The sequence below is a fragment of the Pipistrellus kuhlii genome, unplaced genomic scaffold (assembly GCF_014108245.1).
Source record: "Pipistrellus kuhlii isolate mPipKuh1 unplaced genomic scaffold, mPipKuh1.p scaffold_m20_p_3, whole genome shotgun sequence".
NCBI lineage: Eukaryota > Metazoa > Chordata > Mammalia > Chiroptera > Vespertilionidae > Pipistrellus > Pipistrellus kuhlii.
Window position 1 is genome coordinate 54,071,303 of NW_023425529.1, and position 26,161 is coordinate 54,097,463.

A 26,161-nucleotide genomic window follows, 5' to 3' on the forward strand; every position below is an offset into this window, starting at 1 on the left:
TAAAGGCCTTTTGTGTGCCCTTGCAGATTCATTCAGTTTGGAGAAGCAAACAAACCTCCCCCCCAAAAAAAAAACCAAAAAAAAAAAACCACAACACCATGCAGATTGATAAGATGTACAAAAGAGGATTGACCGCAAATGCTGCCTTGTAGCTGTGGGCTCTGAGCGGACAGAACCGTGCAGAGAGGAGTGCGGCGGCTCCTCTGGGCCCAGCGTCCGGCGAGTTCCAGCTCAGTGTGGGAAGTGAGAGACTTCAAGACACGGCTGGTTTGTTGGGAGGCAAGAGTAAACACAGCCGAAACCGGTTTGGCTCAGTGGGTAGAGCATCGGCCTGCGGACTGAGAAGTCCCGGGTTCGATTCCCGTCAGGGGCATGTACCTTGGTTGCGGGCACATCCCCAGTAGGGGGTGTGCAGGAGGCAGCTGGTCGATGATTCTCTCTCATCGATGTTTCTATCTCTCTGTCCCTCTCTCTTCCTCTCTGTAAAAAATTAATAAAATATATATATTTTTAAAAGTAAACATAGACCCAGCCAACATTGGAGGTGCTGTGGATGCTAAATCCGCATGGATGGGCGCCATGGGGGTTCCTAAGACAGAGAGGAGAGCGGCTAGGCCTGCTTCATGGGGGGGGCGGGCCTTCACCGGAGGGTCAGGAGGTGAGGAGCAGGGTGAGGTGCACAGGGTGCTCTCGGGGAGTCAGGTGTGACTGAGTGGGAGGCTGTGTGAGGGCGGGGGGGGGGGGGGGCAGGCCGGGAGAGCTGAAAGGCAGCAGATGGCACACTTTGATCTGCCTCCCGCACCAGTATGTGAGAGGAGGCTAGTACCATGATGCATCCTTATAAGGCTGCTGCCTAGTTCTATTTTGGAAGTCCATTTTTTTGGAAGCTATCTAAAATACCCACCTAGACTCCCTTTTGCTGCCCCCTTTGTTATTTAACAAGTAGCCTTGGGGACAGAGAGGTTATTTAAAATTGTCACATTCAACAGATGTGGTTTGGGTGTCCTAATGTTCCCTAATGAATACAGAAACTGCTTATGAAGAGAATAATTAATAAGAGAAATATCTGTCCTTTTGTATAATGTACCCGTTAGCTCATAATTAATAAATGCCACACTTGTAACATTATTAAGCCTGTTCTAAAGTTTCCTTGCTGGTGTTTCCACAGGGTTCTTACCTGCAGGACTTGCCAGAGCCTTCAGCATTCTGAATTACTTTGGGCCCAGCCGGTGAGGCTCAGTGGTTGAGCCTTGACCTGTGAACCAGGAGGGCACAGCTCGATTCGCAGTCAGGGCATGTGCTCGGGCTGTGGGCTCGAATCCCAGTGTGGGGTGTGCAGAAGGCAGTGATTCTCTCTTATCTTTGATGTTTCTCTCTTCCCTTCCTCCCTCCCTTCCTTTCTGAAATCAATAAAAATATATATTAAAAAAAAAATTTGGACCCTGGCCGACTTGGCTCAGTGGATAGAGCATGAGCCTGCGGACTAAAGGTCCCGGGTTTGATTCTGGTCAAGGGCACATGCCCAGTAGGGGGCGTGCAGGAAGCAACCGATCAGTGATTCTCTCTCATCATTGATGTTTCCATCTCTCTCTCTCCATCTCCCTTCCTCTCTGAAATCAATAGAAATATGCTTTAAAAAGTGAACTCTGGGAAAGGAGGCGGGAGTGCCCTGTCTGTCCATAGAGCACCCCGGGGCATTCTGGGAGTGTGGCTCTTCCGTTCGGCAGTGTTGTGTGCACTGCCCGCCATTTACCTTTTCTACCCAGTGATGCCCTCTTGGTTGAAGGCCGATGAGGGGGCTGTTACAGTCCTCCCTTCCTTTTTCTTTGGAAATATTATAAACAGCAAACATCTTATATGGCTGCATAGAAGAGTTGCGGACAAGCTGAATTTGGGCAAGTTGAATCTCTGAATCCTCACATTAATAGAAATAGAAACCTAGCTCTCTACATCCTCCCATTAAACACACACACACACACACACACACACACACACACACACACAACACCCCTTTCCTGGTTCAGTGGATAGAGTATTGGCCTACGGACTGGAGGGTCCCAGGTTCAATTCCAGTCAAGGGCATGTACCTTGGTTGCAGGCACATCCTCAGCAGGAGGTGTGCAGGAGGCAGCTGATTGATGTTTCTCTCTCATTGATGTTTCTAGCTCTGTATCCCTCTCCCTTCCTCTCTGTAAAAAATAAAATAAAAATAAAAATAAAAACCTTCCCATTTGGCAGGACAAAACACCCTAGTGTGGACAGGATGAATCAGCTGCCATGGCTGGACACCAAGATAAGCGTCTGTAGACATGGCACCGGCTGGCGGGCAGGGCTGGTACCGTGAGAACACAGCGGCCAGCAGCACATGTGCTTTTAAGGTCAAGAACAGCAGCGCCCTGCTCCCCAGAAACAGCTGTTCCGATCTCTTCCCTTCAGGAGTAGAATCCTGTGTGCTCTAGGACAGTTGTCGTTTCTCGTTGTTGTTTTTAATCCTCACCCAAGGGTATGTTTATTGATGAGCGAGAGAGGAGAGAAACATTGATCGGCTGCCTCCTGTACGTGCCCTGACCCGGGATCGAACCCGGAACCTTTTGGTGTGTGGGACAACACACCAACCAACGGAGCTGCCTGCTTGGGGCTAGAACAGTGTCTTTCCACCTCAGCATAGTATTTGATGTTGCTTTCTCCTGGGTTTCTCCTTCCTCGTTCTCCGATGCACCTAGGCACACTACTTTCTCGTCCACACTGTCCAGTCGAGCACCGAGAGAGACACGTGGGAGGAGCGCAGGCTCAGCACGTCTCCCCCATGGTGTGCGCATGCGCGCTCACACACACACACACACACACACACACACACACACACACACACACGCTGCTGGGGAGCACCGTGCGGCCCGGTGGTGCAGATCCTCATGCGGGACTTTCTGGGCCCCCGTGCCCCTGTCCATTTTAACGTCTCATGGCACCAGGATTGTGGAAATAAAACGATTTTAAATGCAACAAAATAAAAATCTTACGGTATCGGAAGTGACATCATGACTGTCCATATAAACCTGTCCACACACAGTCCTGAGGGCTGAGCACCGCGGGCTCCCGGCCTGAAAAGCCCTCCTCGGCTTTCCCGGTGGAGCTGTGTGTGACAGCCCTTCCTGTATCCATCCCAGGGTTTCCACATCCGACCTACATGGCGGGACAGCTTTCCCCTGCCAGTCATATTCATATTTTAAAATCTAACTCAGGAGTGTTGAACTGGACTTGTTGAAGATTTCTTTGGAGTCCTCAAACAGCGTGCTCTCAGGCTCCTGGGAATCGCTGGCTCCATACTGCGCTACAGCGTGAACAGCAATGATGTGCTCTGTGGCCCCTCCCTGACCTGGGGGAGGGAGAGGTCTCCCGGGGAAGATGGTTCTGTTTTGGTCGGTCCTTGCTGCTTTGGGGTGTTTGTTGGAACAGAGCCTGGAAGGAAGACCTCGAATGGCATCATTGCTGGGTCTCCATTCCGTTTGGGCTGCCCCGGAATTCCATTTGCAGGGAGGGCCCGCTGCTCCCAGGAAGTGCAGGCTTAGGGCGAAGGGTGCCCAGCATAAGACTGGCACCTGTCCTGTCTGTGTTGCACTGGGTACCACTTGAGACATCAGTAGGTGATTGCCTGTTTCCACAACTGGAAATGAGATGGAAAGGAGGAATCCTTGAGTTTGGAACCTAGTCTCAATTAGAGAGAGCACAAGCACCTGTTGGCCTTAGTACGTTTCCCCTTCTCCACTGCCCTGGGCCGGACCCCAGACCTGGCCAGGGTCCGAGCAGCACCTGTGAGAGCGGTGGGACCACCATGGAGAGATGGTGACTGAGTGTCGGCCTCGCCCCTGTCACCAAGCACTCAGTTGGAGAACCGAGGCTATTTGCATTTTTTTTTCAAAGAGGGTCAGTAGAGCTCTCTCTGGCAGCACATCTAGTAAAATTGGGACGATACAGAGAAGATTAGCATGGTCCTTGTACAAGGGTGGGACATAAACTCAGGAAGCATTCAATATCTATAATAAACACATAATATGCAAATTAACCAAACAGCAGAACGACTGTCTGGGTGACCTTCCGGATGGATGACCACGCTATGACATGCACTGGCGCCAGGCCAGCCAAGGTCAGGGTCCTGCTATTGCCCCACAGTCACCCTGCAGAGGGAGGCCCAGACCACCGGCCAGCAGGGCAGTCTATGGGGGATGGGGGGTGGGGAGGGCTCTTTGATCACCCTGCAGGGGGAGGCCCAAGCCAGCCAAACAATCGCACCCCATGCCTGGTGCCCACAGAGGGAGGTGACTGGTGGGGGTGGGGGGAGGGAGTAGCACAGCACAGATGGCAGGCAGTGGCAGTAGGGGCGGGGCCAGTTGCCGGCAGCTGGGGAAGGAAAGCTCTGATAGGCCCTGATCGATAGGCCCTGGACGCTGGCAAGGCCTAGGGACCCTACCTGAGGGGTCCCAGATTCGAGAGGGCGCAGGCCGGGCTGAATTTTGTGCACCAGGCCTCTAGTTTGAAAAGAAAGGTCAGTAGCTTTACTTCATAAAGAGGTTTGTGATGCAAAAACAAAACAAAACAACACCCATAAAAACCAAAAGACCCAAGGGGGGTGGAGTGGGGGAAATAGGACAGACTTCAGTAGGCTGTCATCCAAGAAAGGCAGTGACCACAACTGTCTTCCCAGCCTTAAGTGCCTGGCACAGAGCCAGGCTCCAGTAGGCACTCAGTAAAGAGTTGTTGAATAATAGATGGTATTGTATTTTCATAACATTTTAATGTGATGAGTAAACGGAGGCTCAGAGAGGTTGGATAACTTGCCTGTGGTCACACAGCTGGGACTCGGCAGGCCGTGACCCAGACCCCTTTCTGAGGAGCCGCGGGCCACGTGCCCTCAGTAGACTGACACAGAGGGGGTGGGAGAAACACATTCTTCTTCTCCTCGCTCGTTCACTCGCTCTCTTCAACACAGTCACTCCCTTTGTTTTGTTTTTTTCTGTTATATTTTTAAGTTGTTGTTGTTGTTGTTTTTTTTTTTTAAGTTTTGACATAATTACAGAGAAGTTGGCAATCAGTATAAACAATTCTCCTTTGCCCATGTCTGCAGAGGTATATTCTTGGGAGATCTTGTGAGCTGTTTTCACTTGAGGTCCGGCCACCCTGCATAGGGGCTTCCTGGTGTCTGTGAGGCAGGGTGTGTCCCTCTGAGAACGTTTACGGGGGGGATGGAGGGGGGGGGGCTCGTGTGGAAAAAAAAACCCCAGCCATGTGACCCCACCCAGGAACTAAAGCTAACCCAAGAGCTGCCCTCACCGGCTTGCTGGATGAAAACATGAGAGGAGAGTGTGGGGTTTGTGATTTTGCGTGGAAGAACCCCCCCTCTGAGAAACGGGAGGGTGTGGGGAGTATAAAAGTGGCTCATGAAGATGACTTCAGCTTCCCAGTCGGACACCCTCGGGGGTGGCACCATACCTCCGGCTGCCAAGAACAACACTCGACGGGTTCCCAGACGCTGCGCCCCACCGTTTCCTCTCCTCGCTGTTGCAATTAAAGATGACTGTTTACACTGTGTTATCTGCTCCGCGCCCTCCGCACTGGTTGTTGTTAACCCGCTCCTTGCTTTCTCTCTTGGTGCCCCTGTTCCTGCTGTCTCTCTGGTTTCCAGGGTCCCTCCTCCTTCCCGCTGAGACAGCTGCATCCCCGAAGGCACTGTATTTGGAGGAGGACGGGTGGGGATTCCTTCTTGTCTGAGAGGAAAGGGGGTCTCCTTTCAAGGGGTAAATAAACAGTTTGAAAGTTTTCCAATCAGGAGAGCTTCTCCCGTTCTGACATGAAAGAAACCAGTGTCCACTGCTGGCGTTAAGTTCCCTTGGAAATACTCATTGAAGCTTCTGGAACGTTATTTTAATAGACACCTTTTATTTATATCTCCCCCCCCCCCCCCCCCCAACCAGTGACACCAAACAATGGGATTGCTTTGGGCTTTACAGTGGCAGATAGAATGTTCCCAGGGGAATTTGAGGCCGGCCCCTGAAACGAGGAGAAGACCATTCTGCCTTGGTATTGATTACCCAACGCGGCCTGCCAGGACAGTGCGGACACGGAAAAGTTTCTGAGATCATTTAGAGTCAGCACACCCCTCTCAGGGTCTAGAATCAAAGCTCCTGAACCGATCAGGAGCCATTTTACGTCTTCACGGCGGCCGTGCACGCCCGGCACCTGCCCATCCTGCCCATCCGTGTGTGGGAGCCGGTGTGTGGAACGCCGGCTCCCAGGGAGCAGTGGGACAAGGGCTGCCTGGGTGGACCCCAGCCGGGAGGACGGTGCTGTGGATTCGGCTGGGACCATGGCCCCTCTTCAAAGGTTTAATTGGTGGTGGTGGGGGGGGTAAATCATTCGATTTTAAGTGCTCTTCCGCTTTTGTCTTGGAGATAGCTAGGGTTCCGTCTTCTTGTCTGAGTTGCTCCTCTGGTTCGGATGTGATTTTGTAGCCTTTAAGTTTTCCAACACCCGCGTGGGAACCGAGGGCACCTGTTCGGGTGGTGGACACAGCGCGGAGGACCTGGATTAAAACTGAGCATGGTCTCTTAACTAGTTGGGTTACCCAGACAAGCCACTGGACTTCTGCGAGTCTCAGCGTCCGCGTCTGTAACTCGCGGGTGCTAATTAGCTCTTTTGTCGCGAGGATCATGTGAGGACGGTCTGTGGGAGGACTTAGTGTTTCAGTCAGTGTTTGGTGTTGCTCTGGGATCTGACTGCAGATAAGTTCCATCGCTTCCACAGATTTAGTTAAGTTCCTATTGGCAGGTTAATTTAGTGCTTGGAACTTGATCTCATTGGGAAACTGGAATAGTAACACTTACCTGGTTAAATGGTTGGGAAACGGTAATAATGACACCTACGCGGCTAAATAACACCACCTACCTGGTTAAACAAGCCGGATGCCTGATATACCTGCCTTCCAGGGGTCACAGAGCTTGGCCAACGGCGATCACATGGTAGACTTTGCATGATGCCATACGCTGGCTGAGCTCTTGGACACAATACACGACTAGTGAGTTCTTCACAGGGATACGAGCATTGAACTGGTGCTGTCCCTGCAGAGAGTGAGTGGGGAGGTAGGGGGAGGGGATGAGAGTGGGTGAGTCTGGCTACTTGTATCTTGACATGAGGATTTGTTTGGAAAATAAATTTCCTTCTGGTAATTGTATGTAATGTGACAGGTCGGTGATTAGTGCCAGTTAACTTTTATTAACTACTGTACATTGTTGTAAAGCTGTAAGAGCATAAAGGTCATAGAATTTGCTAAAGAGAAGATTTTGATATGCCTTTATATAGTGTTTAAATGAAATAGGCAATCTAGTAGGTACTTTTAGGGAATGGTGTTTTTGCAGAAGGGAAAATTAGCAAAGACAGTTTTGCAAAAAACGGTATTTAATGAAGTGTTGCTTTTAGCTGCTGACAAATTAGTTTTTGATATATCCCTCAGGAAGACTAAAGGAATGACAACTATAGTTGGTAGATGAGAGTTTGAAAGTGAGAGGGGGGGAAAGAAAAAGAGAGAAAGAGAGAGAGAGAGACAGAGAGATTTATTCCAGGTAAAGTATCTCACAGTTGGTCATAATGATCTCAAGTGTCAAGAGTTCTGAATTATCTGCATTTTTCCTCTGATTGCTCATATGTGGCATGGTTTGTTTTTCTTCTAGGATGTGGAGAAAGAGAAGGAAACCCACAATTACCTCAGCAAAGAGGAAATCCAAGAGAAAATTCATAAGTACAATTTAGCAGTGACAGACAAGCTGAAGATGACCTTGGTAAGCACCCATGACACACTCCAGGTTGACGGAGGTAAAAAACAAATAAGTCGCTGCTGTTACAATCCATCTCTGTTTAAAGTCTCTGAGTCACAGTTGCAGAAGGTTAATGGTCCTCGTATGTAGGACAGGAAAATGTTTCTGAGTCTTTCAGATTCCTTTGAAGTAGCTTTATCTCAAAATCAGTTACATTTAATTTTAAAAGATTCTGTGCCCACCAAAGGATTGATAGCAGTGAGTATAATCTTTGCCTGTTTAACATATAGGTGGTGACTCAGATTCTCATGAGTCCCTACATACGTTTATCTTGTGTAAATACATCTGGAAGTTTCAGGAAAAGGGGTTGTGCCAATGGACTGAAATCTAATTGAGCTCAGACTTTTCTCAGCTGGTATCGAGACTAAGGTGAGGTATGCGGTATCTGCTCCCTGTGTGTTGTTGATTCAAGCTCCTGCAACAGTGTGCCTACTGTGTGAAGCGCGGAGGGGAGCACGGGGCTGGGAGAGGAGAGGAGCGCTGACTACCGAGCTGGAGTGCTCCTGTCCCTTTAACTCAGACTGGCACCTGTACTTACCGCCCTGCCCCACTTGGGGACTTTCCTTGCGGCACCTGCCATCCCTTCGTGCCGGTTTCCAGGGCTCTTGGGCCCCTGCCTCTCAGCCTATTGACTGAGCCGACGAGTTCAGCAAAGGACAGGCTGACCTGTTTAGAACAGGCCCTACTGAGTTCTGTGACCCCAGGGGAGGAGCTTTTAAATATAAACCCTGCGATAAGAGATCCCTCCCTGGTGGGGCTCTGCCAAGATGGAGAGAGGGGCAGATGAACTCAGGGCTACTCTTCATCACTCCAGCGGTGATGTTCTCCTTTTTCAAACAGTTTTCATCTTAAGTAGAGAAATTCCACAACCCGCCCCCCCCCCCCCGCCCTTCTGTAAAGTTAAATTAAAATATGCAAATTTCCATGTTTTCATAGATAAACTTTTTGAGTGTAGTATACTACTTTCCACCAGACTGAACAAGTGAATTAGTATTGTAAAGTGATCCTGAATAAAGGAAGAAAATTAATTCTATATAACAAACCCTAATATGCAAATTAACTGAATGGCAAACGATGGGTCGCTATGATGTGCACTGACCACCAGGGGGCAGACATTCAGCACAGGAGCTGCCCCCTGGTGTGCTCCCACAGAGGGAGCTGGGCTCACAGCTGGTGAGCGCAGCAGTGGTGGCAGGAGCCTCTCCCGCCTCCATTGCAGGGGGCCCGTAAGGAGCGAGGGGCGAGGGGTCCCAGACTGTGAGAGGGTGCAGGGCTGGGTGAGGGACCACCCCCTCCCCCAAGTGCATGAATACCGTGCACCAGACCCTTAGTGGGCCATAAAGGAGTCTTTTAATGTCCTACTTCAGTGGTCGGCAAACGCATTAGCCCACAGAGCCAAATATCAACAGTATAACGGTTGAAATGTCTTTTGAGAGCCAAATTTTTTAAACTTAAACTTCTTCTTAGGCCACTTCTTCAAAATAGACTCGCCCGGGCCGTGGTATTTTGTGGAAGAGCCACACTCAAGGGGCCAAAGAGCTGCATGTGGCTCGCGAGCCGCAGTTTGCCGATCATGGTCCTATTTTAACTGTGTCATTTATACATAACACCTGATAATTTATTTAAATAAAAGATTACAATATTTAAAAAAATATATATATATATATATATACTGAATGTAAAATAGAAAGTGAAAACAAGACCATTATTACCATTCTTGGCCATTAAAACATAGTAATTCTACCATAAGTTAAGATAGGTGCTAAAACTCATCAAATTGTATATATTAAATATATGCAGGGATTTTTTTTGTATAAAAGTTATATCCTAACTAAAACTAGTAAAAATATGTCGTTTTGTGGTTACATCGCCATCTCCCAAAAATTTTTTAATTTTTATTTTTTTAATATATTTTATTGGTTTTTTAAAGAGAGGAAGAGAAAGGGATAGAGAGTTAGAAACACTGATGAGAGAGAATCATCTATCAGCTGCCTTTTGCACACCCCCTACTGGGGATGTGCCCGCAACCAAGGTACATGCCCTTGACCAGAATCAAACCTGGGACCTTTCAGTCCACAGGCCGATGCTCTATCCACTGGGCCAAACCGGTTTCAGCATCCCATTTATTTATTTAAAAAAAAAAGTTCTGTCATTTCGATGTATGTACATATGTGCTGTATGTTTTTTATTATTTATTTACCACAAGCAAAGGTCAGGGATTGTTATCTTTTAAGTGTTTTTACTGTTTCACTTCATTACTGCTGTGCGTAGGTGCGTGCGTAGGTGGGTTCCCACTTACGGCGAAAATTACGTCGCCGTAGAAACGGATCTCCGACGTAACCCGAGGACCTACTGTATATACAGAGGGAAACAAATACCCTGTTAAATAGAAAAAGACAGCTGCTTATATTATAATATCTATAGTTCACACTGTCGCTTGAATTTGTTTTAAAAATACAGTTGCTTGAGGTGCCTGAAGCCCATCGCATACCCTGTGCTCCGTGGGGTGATTTGTGTAAGAGAGATTCAGTGACATTAGTAATCGAGTGCCTAACATAACAGCCAGGAGGACAGAGCTTGTTTTCTTACTGCCTCCTCCTTGTTGGCTTAGGTATTTCAAAGCCCCGTTTGTGACTCTCCTTTTCTGTCAGAGCTGGTCCCAGTTACAGATGTCTCTCCCTCGTGCATGAGCCTAGGCCTGTGCCCCAGGCCTTAAGGAGCCCTGTGGTTTGGCCAGCATCTGCTCCAGCGGGCTGTCTCCCTCGCTTGGGGGCCCCCGTGCAGCTTCAGAGGCGTGGGTCTGGGCTTCGGTCGGCCTGTGTCGGGAGGCGTCTGCTGTCTCCACATCTGCCCTGCAGACCTTGCCTCTGGAAGCACTTTGCTGGGGCGTAACCTCCTCAGAGGTCATGCACAGAGCAGTGCTCTCTGGTGAAGTGTGGCCACAGAACCCGTCCTTCCTTGTATTGTCTTCATCTGACCCTTCCCTCCAGTGCCGCCACCCGTGCAGCTCAGAGTGCGCTTGCTTTTCTTCCCGCTTCAGAATCCGAATGGGACGTACACTGGCTTCATCAAGGTGCAGATGGAACTCTGCAAGCCCCCGCAGGCGTCTCCGAGCGGCTGCATGAACACGCTCCACATCAGCAGCACCAACACCGTGGGGGAGGTGATCGAGGCCCTGCTCAAGAAGTTCCTCGTGACCGAGAGCCCCGCCAAGTTTGCACTTTATAAACGCTGTTACCGGGAGGATCAAGGTACGTGGCCCGCGCAGGAGGGACGGGGCCTCTGCTTTCTTTAATTTTGTCTCCTGTGCCCGTTGGCAGAAGGAGGGCTGGTGGACGTGTCCGTCCGTTACCTGGGAGCCGGGACAGTTCTGGGGGGCGTGGACGGTGCGTGCTGGCTGTCCGTAGGTTTGAGCTGGGCAGTGTGCACCTGGAGAGCTCAGGCATCCCATGTGATGAGCACCTTTGTGCAGGGAGATGGCTTTGGTTTTCTCTGGAAACTTCGGTTTGAAGGCCCTTTAGGACAAAAAGCATGCCCGCGCTTGACGTTTGCAGGTTAGAGGCGCAGCGGAACAGGGCGCGGCCTGGTGGGTTTGTTCTGAGACCCCGAGGCTGGGGAGGCCCGTGTGTATGACCGCACATCCGGACTAACGTGCGTGCGTGGCCAGCCCAGCTCTTCTCTCTCCCTGGCTTGCCTCTGGCCATTACACCGGGGCATTTTGGCACCCAGTCCCCCAGAGGCACTTACATTCTGAACATAATACCCACAGTCAGTGGATAGAAAGAGAATATTACATTTCTATGTGGAGTCAGGTTCTCGGGCAGAAATTGATACTAGTCGTGGACAACAGTGATTGAGTGATGATTGACTTAAGTAATCATTTGAAAATGGTGACTGAGAACTCAGCTATTTATTTTTATTTAAAATTTTAATATATATTTTTTTATTGATTTCAGAGAGGAAGAGAGAGGGAGGCTAGAAATATCAATGATGAGAGAATCACCGATTGCCTTCTACACACCCCACAATGGGGATTGAGCCTGCATCCTGGGCATGTGTCCTGGTTGGGCATCGAACCGTGACCTCCTGGTTCACAGGTCAACGCCCAACCACTGAGCCATGCCAGTCAGGCAGAACTAACTGTTTGCTTTCTCTAGTTTTTCTGGGGTAAAGCCTAAAGCAGCTCTAGAAAAAGGTAATGCTAACGTGATTGGAATGCCCTCAGTTGCATGAGGACGGAACCCAGCTAGTTGCTGAGTATATGCACATTTTGGGAACACATACCATGCATGGGCTGGGCCCTGCAGCATACAGGTGCGAATGGACTGAGGTTGGATGGACGGAGGTTCCCATCTCGAGGCCACAGGCTCAGTGAGGGGGGCAAGTTCACCTCTGGAGGGAAATGAGCACCTGCAGTGCAGTTGTACCTGAAGTGCCAAAGGAATGGAGATTAGCTCGGATGGCGTTTTTATCTTGCCAGCTTACTTGCTGACTCACCTGGACTTCAGCTGTGCAGTCCTGTTGAGATATTGCCTTCGTGGCTGCAAATCTTTTAACATTACAGGCAATGCCAGTACTGTGTGTGTGTGTGTGTGTGTGTGTGTGTGTGTGTGTGTGTGCGCGCGCGCGCGAGAGAGAGAGAGAGAGAGAGAGAGAGAGAGAGAGGGAGAGGGAGATGAGGCATATAGCTGTGCTTAAAGTCACCCAAGCTTGTATTCTGACTCTGTTTGTGGCTGCAGATCCTCAATTAATCTGCAGAGATTTGCTCCTGGAGCTCTGACTTCATGTTCTTTGGATGGTATATTTTTATTTATTTTTAAAAAATATATTTTATTTTTTGCAGAAAGGAAGGGAGAGGGATAGAGAACTAGAAACATCGATGAGAGAGAAACATCAACCAGCTGCCTCCTGCATACCCCTTACCGGGGATGTGCCCGCAACTAAGGTACACGCCCTTGACAGGAATCGAACCTGGGACCTTTCAGTCTTCAGGCCCATGCTCTAACCACTGAGCCAAACCGGTTTTGGCTCTTTTTATAGTTTTTAAAGGGGTTGCAGATCCTTTTTATAGAAGTTTTTTTTTTTTTTTTTTTTTTTTAATCTTGTTTTCTAAAGGGAGGAGCAGAATTAATTATAGGCCCATTTTGGGGGAGGATTATCCATTTAAATTAATTCTTGAAAATTATTGCCTTTTTGATCAAGGCGTAGTTTATATTGTGCAGCTAGAAAGAAAACAGTATAGCTTTCATCCCCCTGCGGGCTGCTGGTAACAGGAGGGGAGGGTGGTGTGTGGGCTGGTGCTGCGGCCTGGAGGCGGGTGGTGGGGGTGAGGCCGGGGAGCGATGCCGAGGTGGGTGGTGGGGGTGAGGCTGGGGAGCGATGCCGAGGCGGGTGGTGGGGGTGAGGCCGGGGAGCGATGCCGAGGTGGGTGGTGGGGGTGAGGCTGGGCAACGATGCTGCGCCTGCCCATGACCCGCTCCTCTCCCCTCACCCAGTCTACGCCTGCAAGCTCTCGGACCGGGAGCACCCGCTCCACCTGCGCTTGGCAGCCGGGCCCAGGACAGACACGCTCAGTTTTGTTCTCCGCGAGCATGAAATCGGAGAGGTAAGTCCATGACTGCTTTAAACGGTGCCCACCAGTTGGTCCCGCTTTGTGGCTCCAACCGAGCGAGTTTGCCGTCGGGAGAGGGAGGGTTGCCCTGCGGAGGGCGGCTTTCTGTGTTTTTGAATTGTTGGGAATGAGCCCAGGGTTAGTCCACAGCATTTCTTTTACACGCTCGTTACCTTGGCCTGTCGCTTCCAGCGGTGGAGGAAACAGCGTTTTCACCGGATCTCCACCCAAAGAGTCATTCTCAGCCCCTCCACCTCTGAATTCCTCTAATCCAGCCGAACTTTGAAAGCTGACACTCTCCATATGTTCTCCACTAACGAAGTCTCCAGGCTAATTCACTCCAAAGGGGAATAAAAGGGAACTCGATCTCTTTACCAGGAGAGACACTGAAGGTTGTAGGATCCTTTTTTTCCTCTTGGCCCAGATGATTAGGAAATTATGTTTATGGATGTGCCATCGTTTGCCGTTTTCCCTCCGGGGAGGGTTGTATTTAGGCCAGTGAGTTGGAGGAGAAAACACTTTGGACTGTCGCCCTAGATCAAGTGTCACCTTTGAAAGGACACTTGAGCAAGTCTCTCGGGCTCCAGGTCTCCGTCCTTTGTCTGCAACAGGAAATGGTATGAACTGTCCAGTTTGTGATGCAGCGAGAAGAGGGTTTCTGGGTTAAAAAGTTAGGGGACCAGCCGAAGCCAGTTTGGCTCAGTGGTAGAGCGTCGGTCTGCGGACTGAAAGGTCCCAGGTTCGATTCCGGTCAAGGGCATGTACCTTGGTTGCGGGCACATCCTCGGTAGGGGGTGTGCAAGAGGCAGCTGGTCGATGTTTCTCTCTCATCGACGTTTTTAGCTCTCTATCTCTCTCCCTTCCTCTCTGTAAAAAAATCAATAAAATGTATATTTAAAAAAAAAAAAGGGGGACCAGGACTCCGCCTCCGTTAGATTAGGAGTATGACCTTGGGTAACTCTAATCTCTTCGGTTCAGTTTTAACATCTGAGAAGTGGGACTAAGGACTTTAAAAGGTGGTTTTAAGTTGCAAATTAGAAATGACTGTAAATATGCTTTGTAAATACAGTAGTATGCTTATGTCCATCCATGTGAATTGTAACTTTATTTGGGCACTTTTGAAGTTCCTTTTGGATTCTAATGTTCTGGAGTTTTAAAATTCACCGTCATTTTTGGGAGAAAACGGGGCGTGGCTTTGGTTTGACGCGTGGCAGCGTTTCTCCTGCCAGGGGACGTGCCCGTCAGCCTCGCCTTGCTAACGTCTCATTTTCCTGGCCATGGGCCTTGACACACTGCACATGGTAGTGCAATCAGAGCCATATTTATTGTCTGGGAGGGAGTTATAGTTTTGAAATTTACCTTGTGTTTTAATGCTCTGAATTGCTTTATTAGACCTCTGAATGGTGTTCTCATTTCTCAGTGTTTTACGGTTAAGCTAAATTGGGGGAAGAAATCCATAGCCGGCAGGAAGAGGGAGGAACTTATTTTATTTTGGAGAACATATGTGAAAAGTAAAACGTTAATGTTTAAAGTTTAACAGAATATTCCAGTGTAGGAAGTTTTACCCTCCTGTTCCATGTTTCTCATTTCCTTTGATAATGATCCCCATCTCCGGGGCCCCTCTGTCATGGAGCCACTGGGTGGTTTTGCTCTGTCCCCTCTGTCTGCCGAATTGGATTCTCTCCAGCTCTCCCCTGCCCCTCCCCACTGGGAATTCCCATCGGGATCGGCTGTGGCAGCTCGCAGCCAGGACCCAGGGCCCCTTTTGGGAGGGGAGGATGTCAGGTTTGAAAAGTCCTCCCAGCCGATGCATATACCCTTCTTGATATGTACTGTTCTACTGAAAAACTGGAAAACCACCCACAAACATTGATTTTGTGCCTTCTAAGTACCCAGTGCTTCTAGGGACAACTCGGAAACACAAGGGCAAGAGACAAAGCCAAAATAGTGAAAGGTATGACAGCTTGGTGTAGGTGAGAGGAATGCTCAGCAGATGATTATAATAATTCCTGTGTCTTTTTTGGTCAGGGTTACCAGTGCTCAGTGAGAGCTTTCTAGTAGACTTCGTCCTGGGTCGGGGGTGGGGAGGGAGGAAATCACGGAAGGCTTCTTAGAGAAAGTGGCATTTAAGCCGAGACTCGATTGTTTTGAGTAGGAGTTCGCCAGGCAAAGTGGAGGAAGGGAAAACATGTGCAGAGCCACTTGGGGTCGTAGGTGAGGGGGACAGTGTGAGAGAGGGGAGGGTCTTTCACACTTCGCAGAAGCAACCGAGGGAAGCATTGAGTGATCCCCAGGAGGGGCGGGTCATCACCAGATTGGCGTTTTACTGAGTATGGTCGCCCTCCCTAGCCTGTAGGCCCCCAAGTGGATGACCGGAACCCCAGATAGTACCAAACCCTTTTTACTTACAGGAAGCACTTTACTGCTTCTCTTCATCATATCTGAGCTGCCAGCATCAATCTGAGCTGTGCTGTAAGATAAGGGTTACGTGAGCACCAGCACGCGGACAGGGGACCCTCAGTCTGGGGGACCCTCAGTCTGGGGGACCCTCAGTCTGAGAACTGAGGCGCTGCCGACCAATGGGCCGGGAGCATATGCAGCGAGGAGGCCAGCCGAAGGGCGGCTCCTTGCTGGGAGGGGTGGCCCGGGGGGCTCGAGATTTCTTCCTGCTTCTCACGGTGGCGGAGATTTAAGACTTACGCATTGTTTATCTCTGGAATTCCATTTAATGTGTTTGGACCATGGTGGACTGGATTGACTGGGGCAACTGGAACCACCGACAGGAATGGCGGATGGGGCGGGGACTTGTGTTCAGGCTGGCGGTGGGGAACAGGTTGGGGGGCGTGGAGTGGCGTGAGGAGGCCAGGGAAGGAGATGGCGGTGGCCGTTGAGAGGGAGAAAGTTTGGGAAGTGATCACGTTGCCTGAGGGAGCAGAGGAAGAGGTAGGGGCAGCGACGACTCCGAGGAGAGGGCACGGATGGAGGGAGTGAGGGGTTGTCCTGATGCTCGGGGGTCAGCCAGTGAACGTGTGTAATGGGTGTGGGCCGTGCGGTCCTGGCCTTAGCGGGGCCCCGGGAGGACGGAGGGCCGCGGAGCAGCCAGGGCGGGTGGCGCGGTGGGCATGGCAGCGAGGCTCTGGAACCCGAGGCCCTGCAGGCGCGGGGCTGAGTGCCCAGGCAGGAACCCGCACATGTTGGGCGCTCCCGGGCGGCATCCTTGGTCCGGACGGAATTAAACACCTGGCGTTTCTCCTTTTGCCTTCTCTCCCAGTGGGAAGCCTTCAGCCTCCCGGAGCTGCAGAACTTCTTGCGCATCCTGGACAAGGAGGAGGACGAGCAGCTGTATAACCTGAAGAGGCGCTACACGGCCTACAGGCAGAAGCTGGAGGCGGCGCTCAGCGAGGTGTGGAAGCCGGGCTAAGGCGGCCCGAGCTCAGGGCGCAGGGACTGCGGACGCACCGGCAGCGGATCTCCTCTCGTCTCGTCTCGGAGGGCTGTTTCCCGGCCCCGTGATGCGAGGGGCTTCCCCTTTATCCCTAGAGGAGCTCTCCGGACCGCACGGCCCCCGCGCCTGGGCCTCTGCCCGGAGCCTGCGGGCTCGCCTGTTACTGCGCGTCCCGCCCGCCCGCGAGCCGTGGAGCTGGGCCGCGCGTGCTCGGAAGCATGGACTCTGGGTTTTGTTTCTCGTTTTCTTTGATATTTTAATTATTTGATGATGATGTTGTTAAGCTTAAGGATGTGCAAATGATTTTTAAAAAGCTTAACCAGGAATCTGAATACTTGTCCTCTGTTGAAACTACCTTTTTTTTTTTTTTTTTTTCCCCCCCAATATCAGAGGGAACATCCACGTGAATGAAAGGCACAGGAAGCTGGGAACTCAGGAGTTTGGGAAGGATTTTGGAGGAGCTTGGCATTTCAAGAAAGTAAAGAGCAAGTTTGGAAGAAGGCGTGAGTGGAGCTGGAGGAGCTCTGAGTGAGGGCGGTTTGGGTGCCGGGTTGATGGAGGAGAGGGAAAGGTGTATTTGTTTGTAAAGGATTAAAACGTTCAGTGTTTTGAGGTGTTAGGGCCACTGTAGTAGTGCTTGGTTTCCTGGTGAATAAAATAGGGAAACGGCACCAAAGAACGTAGGAGCTAGACCAAAGAGAGGGATGGTGACGGAGGCCGACTGAAGGTGGCCTGCGGCCGGTGATGGTGCAGAGCCGGGAGCGGGAGTGGGAGCGGGAGCCGAGCCGGAGCCTGCCTTCCCGGGCCTGCCTTTTCGCGTGGAAGGTGCAGCTTCCCCCGGCCTGTGGAGCAGGGACTGTTGAACGCCTGCTAAGTTACTCTTTTCCCTGAGGTTGTTTTTAAAGCTGAAAAGGAGTCTGGGGAGGGCCCGTTTCTCCAGATGGTTGGCTGAGAGATTTGTCCAGGGAAGAGCTCCCTGCACACTTGGTGACAATCACTCCGTTTCCCTTTTCCTTCCCCTCCCCTTCCTTTCCCTTCTCCCTCTCTCTTGTGAATGGGAGTCCGTTCCGTGTACCGGGGACCAGGGCTCTGGCTGAAAGACCCAGTACTACCGGAGCCTCGGTTCTCAGGAGGACGACGACGGCAGGAAAGGGGAGGGCCACCCCTGGCCACCGCAGAGGGACAGTTTGTGGAAACCTTTTAACAAAAGTGCATGTTCCTTCCGACCAAAGAAACGCGTGTGCAATGGAAGCCTTCCTTAAAGCAAGCTAAATAACCTCATTGTAGGCAGCAGTTCATCTGAAAACCATGGGAAAGGTGTAACTGTGGTTCTAGAGAGGGATTTACAGTCTATTATTTTTTGTCTATATATTTTTTTGTTTTGTTTTTATAAATTCCCAAGGAATTGTTAACGCTTTGGTGACACCTACTGGATTCTTTGTGAAATTCCGAGGTGCTTCAGCTTTTTGCCTTTTACCCGAACTGTGCCTTTGATTGCATTTGTCTCCCTCCCGGGGGCTCCTCAGTCAGAGGGCCCCTCTCAGAGGCAGATGGAGTGTCGGCGGTGATCTGCCGCACGTCACTGAGACAATCGTATCTTCCTCAGCTTTTCAAGGAAAGATGGGAAAAAGAGTAGAGCTAGCTATAAAACATGTATGGCACATCTTGTTTAATTTTGCATGTGACTTCTTTTTAGTGCATTGATGAGGTTTTAGTTGTCATTGTCATCGAACACTTTTATTGTTCAGGGAATGCCTTCACGGTTTTTATACTGGTTTTACTGTTCGGGCTGTGGCTTGGGTTTGAGGATAGTGTTATCAACCACCTGCTCTCTTCTTCACCCACCCCAGTAAGCTTATATTTTGTGAAGCATTTGTTTCTCAGATTAAGACACTGTTAGAACCTAATGTAGTAGCTGATGGGTATCTGTGAATTTTTTTTTTTTTTTTTTTTTTTTTTTTTTTTTTTTTTTTTACTTGAAGTAGATTGTCTTAAAATAGGCCCCCTCCCCTGTATCATCCACACCCCGTTCATCGTCGCCATGTGCACTACAAGCTGCAATTCGGAAAATGTTCTTGCTGTTCTTGAAGATCGATGCTTTCTCCAAGACACTGGTTACTGCAGCAAGGTTCATGTATTAAAAAAAGAAGGGCCAGTAAGGCCACCGGTTTTTATTAAAAATCATTGTGCAAATTCTTACGTTAAATTAAACTAAGCTTTGCTGTGATACTGTTTTCCCTATGTGATGGTACAGGAGTGATGTCAAATGAAGGGGGGAGATATTGCAGGGGAGCATTTTAAATCGCACACGTAAAAAGTTATAATATTTATAATGTTGAGGAGTGTTTAAGTTTATTTTTTATAGGGAACATTTTTCTTCCCTGAAATTGTTTTTGGATTGGCAATTTGTTTCCATTATTAAAAGCTGATGTTGTCAGTCAACGTTTGTGTGTTTTCACTTATGGCGCTGCGCCAGGTACAAGAAGGTCACAGGAGCGGGAGAAACTTCTTGTGAGACACGTGGGGACACATGCTAGAGGGTGACCCTTTTTACTAGGTTTGAGTGGGGCACACCTGGTCTCTCAAATGTCATGTTTCCTGTCTTGTGGGGAAAACAACCCTAGCTGAGTGTCTGCCCGTAGAATACATTACTAAAGCCATTGCTTTAATTGTGAGACAGACATGCATGCAGAGTGTATAAAGCCTGGGAACCGTTTAGAGAATTATTATAAAGTGGGACACCTTGTGGCTACACCAACATAGACATCGTAAGTTCCTTAGATACCTTCTCCCTCTACGCCCCTCCCCTCTGCCCCCATTCTTAGCCCTGAGGCATCCCATCCTTGAAACAAACCACTTTCAACATAAAAGTGTTTTAATTTTGGTCAACGTGACCATCTCACATGGGTGGGGAGTGTTTGGCCGTCAGCAGTGGTGACTGACTTGATGTACCCTTTCCCCCCCTCCACCACCTGCACCACTGCCTCCTGGTCTTAGACCTCGGAGCCAGTTGCAGATCAGTGTTCTTACCACTGCACTGCCTTCTAGTGGCACTGATGACATAGCAAGGCCACACTGATTGGTGAGGGGGTAACATTTCACCAACTAGAGCTGCTTCACAAGTGAGAATATCATCCTAGAAAATGATGGCTCCATACAGAGTTCCTTTTTCACAGAACTGTCCGTAGGAATCTAATTTGGGATTTCAGCCTTGGTTACTATCCAAGGTGCAGGGGGATGTTTTGAAATTTTTATTCCTTAAAGGGATTAGCTTCCTGCCCTAGGCTTCTCTTCCGAATGTGTCACTGGTTACAAGATCAGTTCTCAAGAGTCACCTGCTGCGTTTGGGACTCTGTCAAATGATCCCAGTTGGGGGTTCTGTGTTTTTGAAAGAGGAGCAGAATTCTCTGCAGGATAAAGTGCTGAACGGGTGCCAGGCATTATTCTAAAAGCTCAGTGCGTATTAACCCATTCCCATTTGCAGGTGAGGAGGCAGAGGTGCATCGAGGTCCAGCAGCTTGCCTGTGGCCCCGAGTGAGAGGCAGGGCCGCGTCCTGGCAGCCGAGCTCTCGGCCTCTCCATCCCCTTCCTGTGCGCTCATTCCAGCTGTTCCATGACGCTGCTGGTTCGAAGCCTTCTCGGTTGTCCGCACTTTCGGGGTTTCTGAGAGGCGAAAGCGCAGCCTTGATACCAGGGTGCTTTATTGTCCTTTTCTGCTCCGTCAGCGTTCCGCGGGAGTGATGGACTGAGTGGCAGAGGGAGAAGCACCTGCCCGTGGTGCCAGGGAGAGGCCGGCAGGGCAGGTGGCAGAGCCCCGTGTTCTGACTGCGGTCAGCCCCTCAGCCTCCTGGGCCCCCGGAAGAATGCCTCAGAGCTGAGTTCCAGAGGATCTCCCAAACGCTTGCAAGCCTGGAGTTGTACTCCCCATCAAGGACGCTCCTCTTCAAAGGAACATGGGAAGCCAGGCACTTACAGTGTATACTTGTCTCGTGTGAGTCACTACTTAGCACATTGCGGGCCGGCAGTTTTATTGCTCGCTGTACCCAGTGGCCAGGTAAGTTTCTATTGAACGAGTACAAAAAATGTTTAACAAAAATGTTAAAGGCACGCTTTAAATACCCATTGCATTTTGAAGTTACTTAATACATGTTCTTACAAGCAGATATCTTTGTAAAGTATGATACTTTGTAAAACTGTGTAATATGAATTGAGAATTCTCATGTGGTAAGTGTGCAAGAAAGCCTGGGGTAAGGATTGGGGGATGAACAGGAAGAGGGACGTGGGCAGCCGTAAAAACCACAGAGCTTTTGGTTTGGTTTGGTTTCCTAGTAGTTTTGGTTTCATTTTGTTTTGTGCTTGTTTTTTTGAGGGGGGAGGGGGATTTTCTACAAAGTGAGACTAACAGGGTCGAGGGCAGATCCTTTTGAACTTCAGAAACGGCTTCCAGAGCCAGTTGTGATTCTCAGGTTTGGTGAGGTAGCGCTTGGTAGCAGCTGAACTCAAAAGTTCCTCTCTTCTCGTTTCCAAGAAAAGTGAGTATTGGGATTTTAAAATGCTTACGCACAAACACGAAACACCAGGGCTATGTGTGGGTTTTGGCTTTGTTTTGGGAATTCTGTTAACCAGGATGGCTTGCGTTCATCTTTCTGAACAAAGAGCCTTGCCCCTCATGGGGCCTGGATCTTGAATGGCACAGCTCTGGGGGTGGGGGTGGGTTCTGCACCCTCCCCTCCCTTAATGGACACGTGGGATTCATCAGACCCTGTGCGGCTCCTTTCCTTTGGAGTTCCAGGGGCCCTGCGCTAAGGGCTTGCTGATTTCCAAGAGCCATAGCAGGCACTTAAATGCCAGGAGCAGTAATTTGGGGTGTGGTGCCAAGACGTAGGCTCCTTGAATGATTATGATTGTCGCGGGGGCTACAGATCATATTCCAATCTTTTAATCCGAGCTCTACATGGTCCCCATGTTCTTTTCAAAATGGCAAACATTTCTGATGTTTTTTCTTGAATGTGTGCTCTTCAGGAAAACATTCAGAGCCCGTGATTTTTAGGTAAAATCGAGCCTGTCTTCTGATGCCTTATCAATACAGGGCACAAGGGCAGCTGTAGAAACCGAGCCTTCTGCAAAGTCCGAGTTCCAGCGCCTTTTGTCCAAACAGACTTCCCAGGGGTTCGGCATCTGCCGGGGAAGGTAGTCGTCTTGCGTGTTGGGGTGTGGATGAGGACACGGGTGCTTTCTGTCCCTCGGGCTCCCTCTTTCAGCAGCTCTTGGGGAGAGTTGTTTGTTATGACGCTGGTGGTCGCGAAAGAGCAGTGTTTAGGATCCGATGAAAGAGATTGCAAGACAAAACGAGGTCCTTGCGTTGAATCGTTTCCTTAAAAAACGTTAATTTGTGCCGGAGCGGTGAGTTCTGGGTGTTTCTAATTTTGCCTAGCTTCTGAAAAGCTTGCCCGGTGGCACTGCTGCTGCCAACTCCTTGGTTCCCCCGAGCGCGCAGGTTAGTTACCTGCAGTATAAAGCTTTAATGCATAGGATCCGGAATATCCTAACACTGTTCAGCTTGCTTTTATATTAGAGATATAGTAGGGTTTATGCTTATTAAAATCTCTCTCTTCCCCTCCTTACTCTTTTTTCCTTCTTTCCCAGCCAACAGCTTGGAACTAATTGTAATCATATTTGAGAAATGAGTGTATCTGGTTTACTGTTATATCTTTATTCTTATAACTTTTTTTTTAACCTTTCACTTTACCTTAGTTTGTTCTGTTCATTGCACAAGAAGAAACGTGAGTAGAACACCAAGTGTCTTCATTTCTTTCATTGAAGGAATCGTTATAAATCACCCTGAGGATGTGAGGTGCTGGGTGACCCCTGAGAAAGGATATCACGACCCGTGTCGTCATGGAAACCAGGGTGCACGAGCAATGCAAGCCGGAAAGTGCCCTGAAGACCAAGTCCAGAGGCTTAGGAGCGTGAGGAGGCTGGAGAAGGTTTCCTAGAAGCGATTTAGAGCTGAGATCCTACGGATGAGGAGGACTACCAAGCAGAATGCGTAGCTTATATGACATTTCCCACACGATGAAGCTGGTTTCTGAGGTCTTTGGGCAGCACACTATGTCAGCATCACCTGCTGCTCCCTCCATTGTGAGAAAAGAACTTTAACTGGGGCTAAATAATTCTCCCTAGGTCATGCGTTCGTTTTTGGCAAGAGCAGAGTTAGAACTTATTATTATGGCATTTTGCTGTGGGTCAAATCCAACGTTTTTTCTCCTGTAAAGTGTTTGCTTACCTCACAGGGCTGATGTGAGGACCAGTAACATGGTGCATGTGAAGATGCTTTGTACTCCGGGAAGCCCGATACAGTGCAGGGTGGTCTTATCCTCCAAGCTCTCGCTCCTGCAGTGTGTTAATGGCTGCTCTACCCTGGGCCAAATTCATCTGGAAGCATCGCATAGGGCGCAGTTCCGAAGAGGGACATTTTTTTTTAAGCAAAACACTCAAGATTCTAGGATGGCGGAATATTTAGCACCTCCCCTGGTGCTCCCATAAACACAGTGGCAGAGTGTGGTCTTCCTTCTCGGACAGGGGAGAGCCAGGTGCGCAGAGCAGCTGGGACGGAGGGATGCCCGTGCTGCCATGTCACCGTGAGGAGAGCGATGCCCAGACACACAGGCCCGAGGGCCGTGCGCAGGTGGTCTGGGGCCTTCGCCCTGTGGCTGCTCAGTGCTGTCAGGCATGTGTGTGACTCCTCCCCCAGACGGTAATCTCTGGGCCATATTTTCAGCTCACTTTGTCTCTCTCCCAGCTGCAAGGCACATCTTCGAGACAGGAAGGGGCTCCTCCACAAGGACCCTGAGCACAGATTCCTGAGTCAGTGTTCATACCTGGCTGAACTCCTAGCTGAGGCCTCCGTGCCATTGCAGGGAGAAGAAAGGGGCAGGAGGCCCGAGGCCCAAGTTCTTGTCTGTTGGCCCTGGGCTTCGCTATCGGTGGACACGTCCATAAAAGCAGAGTCCAAGGAGGAAGGCTGCCCCGGTAGACTCCATCAGTAGTCATTCCTTCCAGGCCGCAAAGGAAAGCAGGTCGCCAGGTTGACCTCAGACCTAATAAAGTTGCTGCCCCCGGACTTGGGGAGATCGGGGGCCTGGGGAAGTGAAGTGCACAAAGCAGCCTTTCTTAGGGACGTCTGCGGGAACAGAATCTGTTGCGCTTCTGAGCTACTTCCGAGCATTGGGACGAGGCAAGGGAGTAGTGACTGACTGATGGCCTTGAATTGGACAACAGGTGCCTCAGAAACCCAGCCCGAACCCTGATGTGCAGCAGGTGCAGCAGCTGCCGAGGGCTGCTCTGGCCTGTGCTCTGCTCTCCCCCGCACTGGCCTTTGTGAGTTATGGGGACCCCTGGAGCCAGGAGGAGAGTCCATTAAAATACCTTCCAACATGTGCCGAAAACAACCGTTTCAACCAAGAAGCCTCTTCTTGGTGTTAGCAACAATAGCTGGGAGCCAGTGTTTGTTTCTATTCAAGCGTGTAATGCACGTGACTTTTCCTCCCCTTTGGAGACAAGTTGAGCCTTACCACTGGACAGCTTTGCCCTAGCCCAGGGACCTGCAATGGGATAGGTTTGGACAAAAGGCTTGCTCCAGTTTTTCTTCGGTCATTACGTTAGTCATGTATTGCTGCTTAACAAATTACTCCCGAGTCAGCAGCCTAAAGTATTTATTTTATCATTTACTCTTTGTGGGTCAGTAGTTCAGAGCAGGTGAGCCGATGGTTCTGGCTTGGGGGGTCAGTCTCCCAGAGTTAAGATATCGCTGGGGCTGAGCTTACTCCTGTGAATTCTTCACCTGTTTCTGAGATGGCTCACGTGGCTGTCAAGGTGGGGCTGGTCATTGGCAGTTCTCACATCAGACCCACACAGACCTCACCTTAGGGCTGCTGGGTGTTTTTATGAGGTGGCAGGTCCCCCCTCTGAGTATCCAAGAGAGAACAAGGTGCGAGTGGCCATGTCTTTCATGTTCTAACCTCAGAAGCCACACCACCACATACTGTCCCATCAGTGGTGTGGACCAACGCTGAAGCATTGGATCGTCAGGAGCCACCTTGGACCCTGGCTTGCTTACCACAGCCATGCTGCAAGCACTTAAACGAGGTGTGAAGAGAATTCTGTTTTGATTTCTCTTGCAAATAAAACAAGAAGACACTTGAATGGTAATAGCACCTCCCTCCCCTTCTTAGTCTGAAACTGTCCTTGCCCTGCAAATAGAGCTATCAGGGACAAATCCTCTTCTTTTTTTCAGTCTGTTAATACCTGCTTTACTTATTGAGGTGTTCCTCTGTTGTGTGCATAATATTTATGAATGTTTTGTCCTCTTGGATTGATCTCTTTATTATTATGTAATGCCCCTTTTCTCTGATTAGTCTTTATTAAAAATTTTCTTTATTGATTAAGGTATTACATGTGTCCTCATCCCTCCATTAACACCCCCCCTCCCCAACTCATGTCCTCACCTCCCCTGGTGTTCATGTCCTTGGTGAGGCTTATATGCATGCATATAAGTCCTTTGGTTGATCTCCTTTCGCCCACCCTCCCCTAGCTTCCCTCTGAGGTCTGTCAGTCTGATTGATGCTTCTCTGCCTTTGGATCTGTCCCTGTTCATCAATTTTCTGATTAGTCTTTGTTTTTTTGTTAATCCACACTGAGGATATTTTTTTCCATTGATTTTTTACAGAGAGTGGAAGGTAGAGGAGTAAAGACAGAGAAACAGTGAGGTGAGAAAGACACAGTGATTGGTTGCTTCCCACACAGGCCCCAATCAGGGCCTGGAGTAAGTCTGCAGCCAAGTTCTGTGCCCTTGATCGGAATGGAAACCACTACTCTTCAGTCCATGAACCGTGTCTTTATTTTAAAGTCTGTCTGATGTAAGTATAGCTTTGTCTTTCGTTTGCATGGAATATCTTTTTCTATCCCTTCACTTTCAAGTCTGTATGTATCCTTACATCTGAAGTGAGTCTCTTATAAGAAGCAATCATATAGATGGGTCTTTTTATTTTAATCCATTCAGCCACTCTCTTTTAATTGGGAATTTTCAGTCCATTTGAAGTAATTATTGATAGGTATATACTTATTGCCATTTTATTGTTTAATGACTGTCTTCTAGTACCTCTCTGTTCCTTTCTTCTCTTGTGCTCTTCCTCTGTGGTTTGACGACTTTTTGTAGCGAGGTATGTTTAGAGTCCTTTATCT

The 26,161-nt window shown here is 49.5% G+C and overlaps 1 protein-coding gene and 1 non-coding gene across 3 annotated transcripts in view; both read left to right on the forward strand.

Annotated features, from left to right (window-relative positions):
- RASSF3 (Ras association domain family member 3) overlaps nucleotides 1–19,357 on the forward strand; it is an 82,833-nt gene extending 63,476 nt beyond the window's left edge. The window contains exons 2-5 of one of the 2 annotated variants that reach the window (XM_036458947.2): nucleotides 7,719–7,826; nucleotides 10,903–11,113; nucleotides 13,358–13,467; nucleotides 16,745–19,357. In XM_036458947.2, the coding sequence (XP_036314840.1) occupies nucleotides 7,719–7,826; nucleotides 10,903–11,113; nucleotides 13,358–13,467; nucleotides 16,745–16,894 (579 nt within the window). In that variant the 3' untranslated portion in view covers nucleotides 16,895–19,357. The remainder of the gene's footprint in view (nucleotides 1–7,718; nucleotides 7,827–10,902; nucleotides 11,114–13,357; nucleotides 13,468–16,744) is intronic. The other variant, XM_045588216.1, reaches the window with a different exon arrangement.
- LOC118730979 lies at nucleotides 3,929–4,035 on the forward strand. Its single transcript, XR_004991703.1, has one exon. It is a non-coding gene; the product is annotated as a U6 spliceosomal RNA (small nuclear RNA).
- Nucleotides 19,358–26,161: the final 6,804 nt, after the last annotated feature.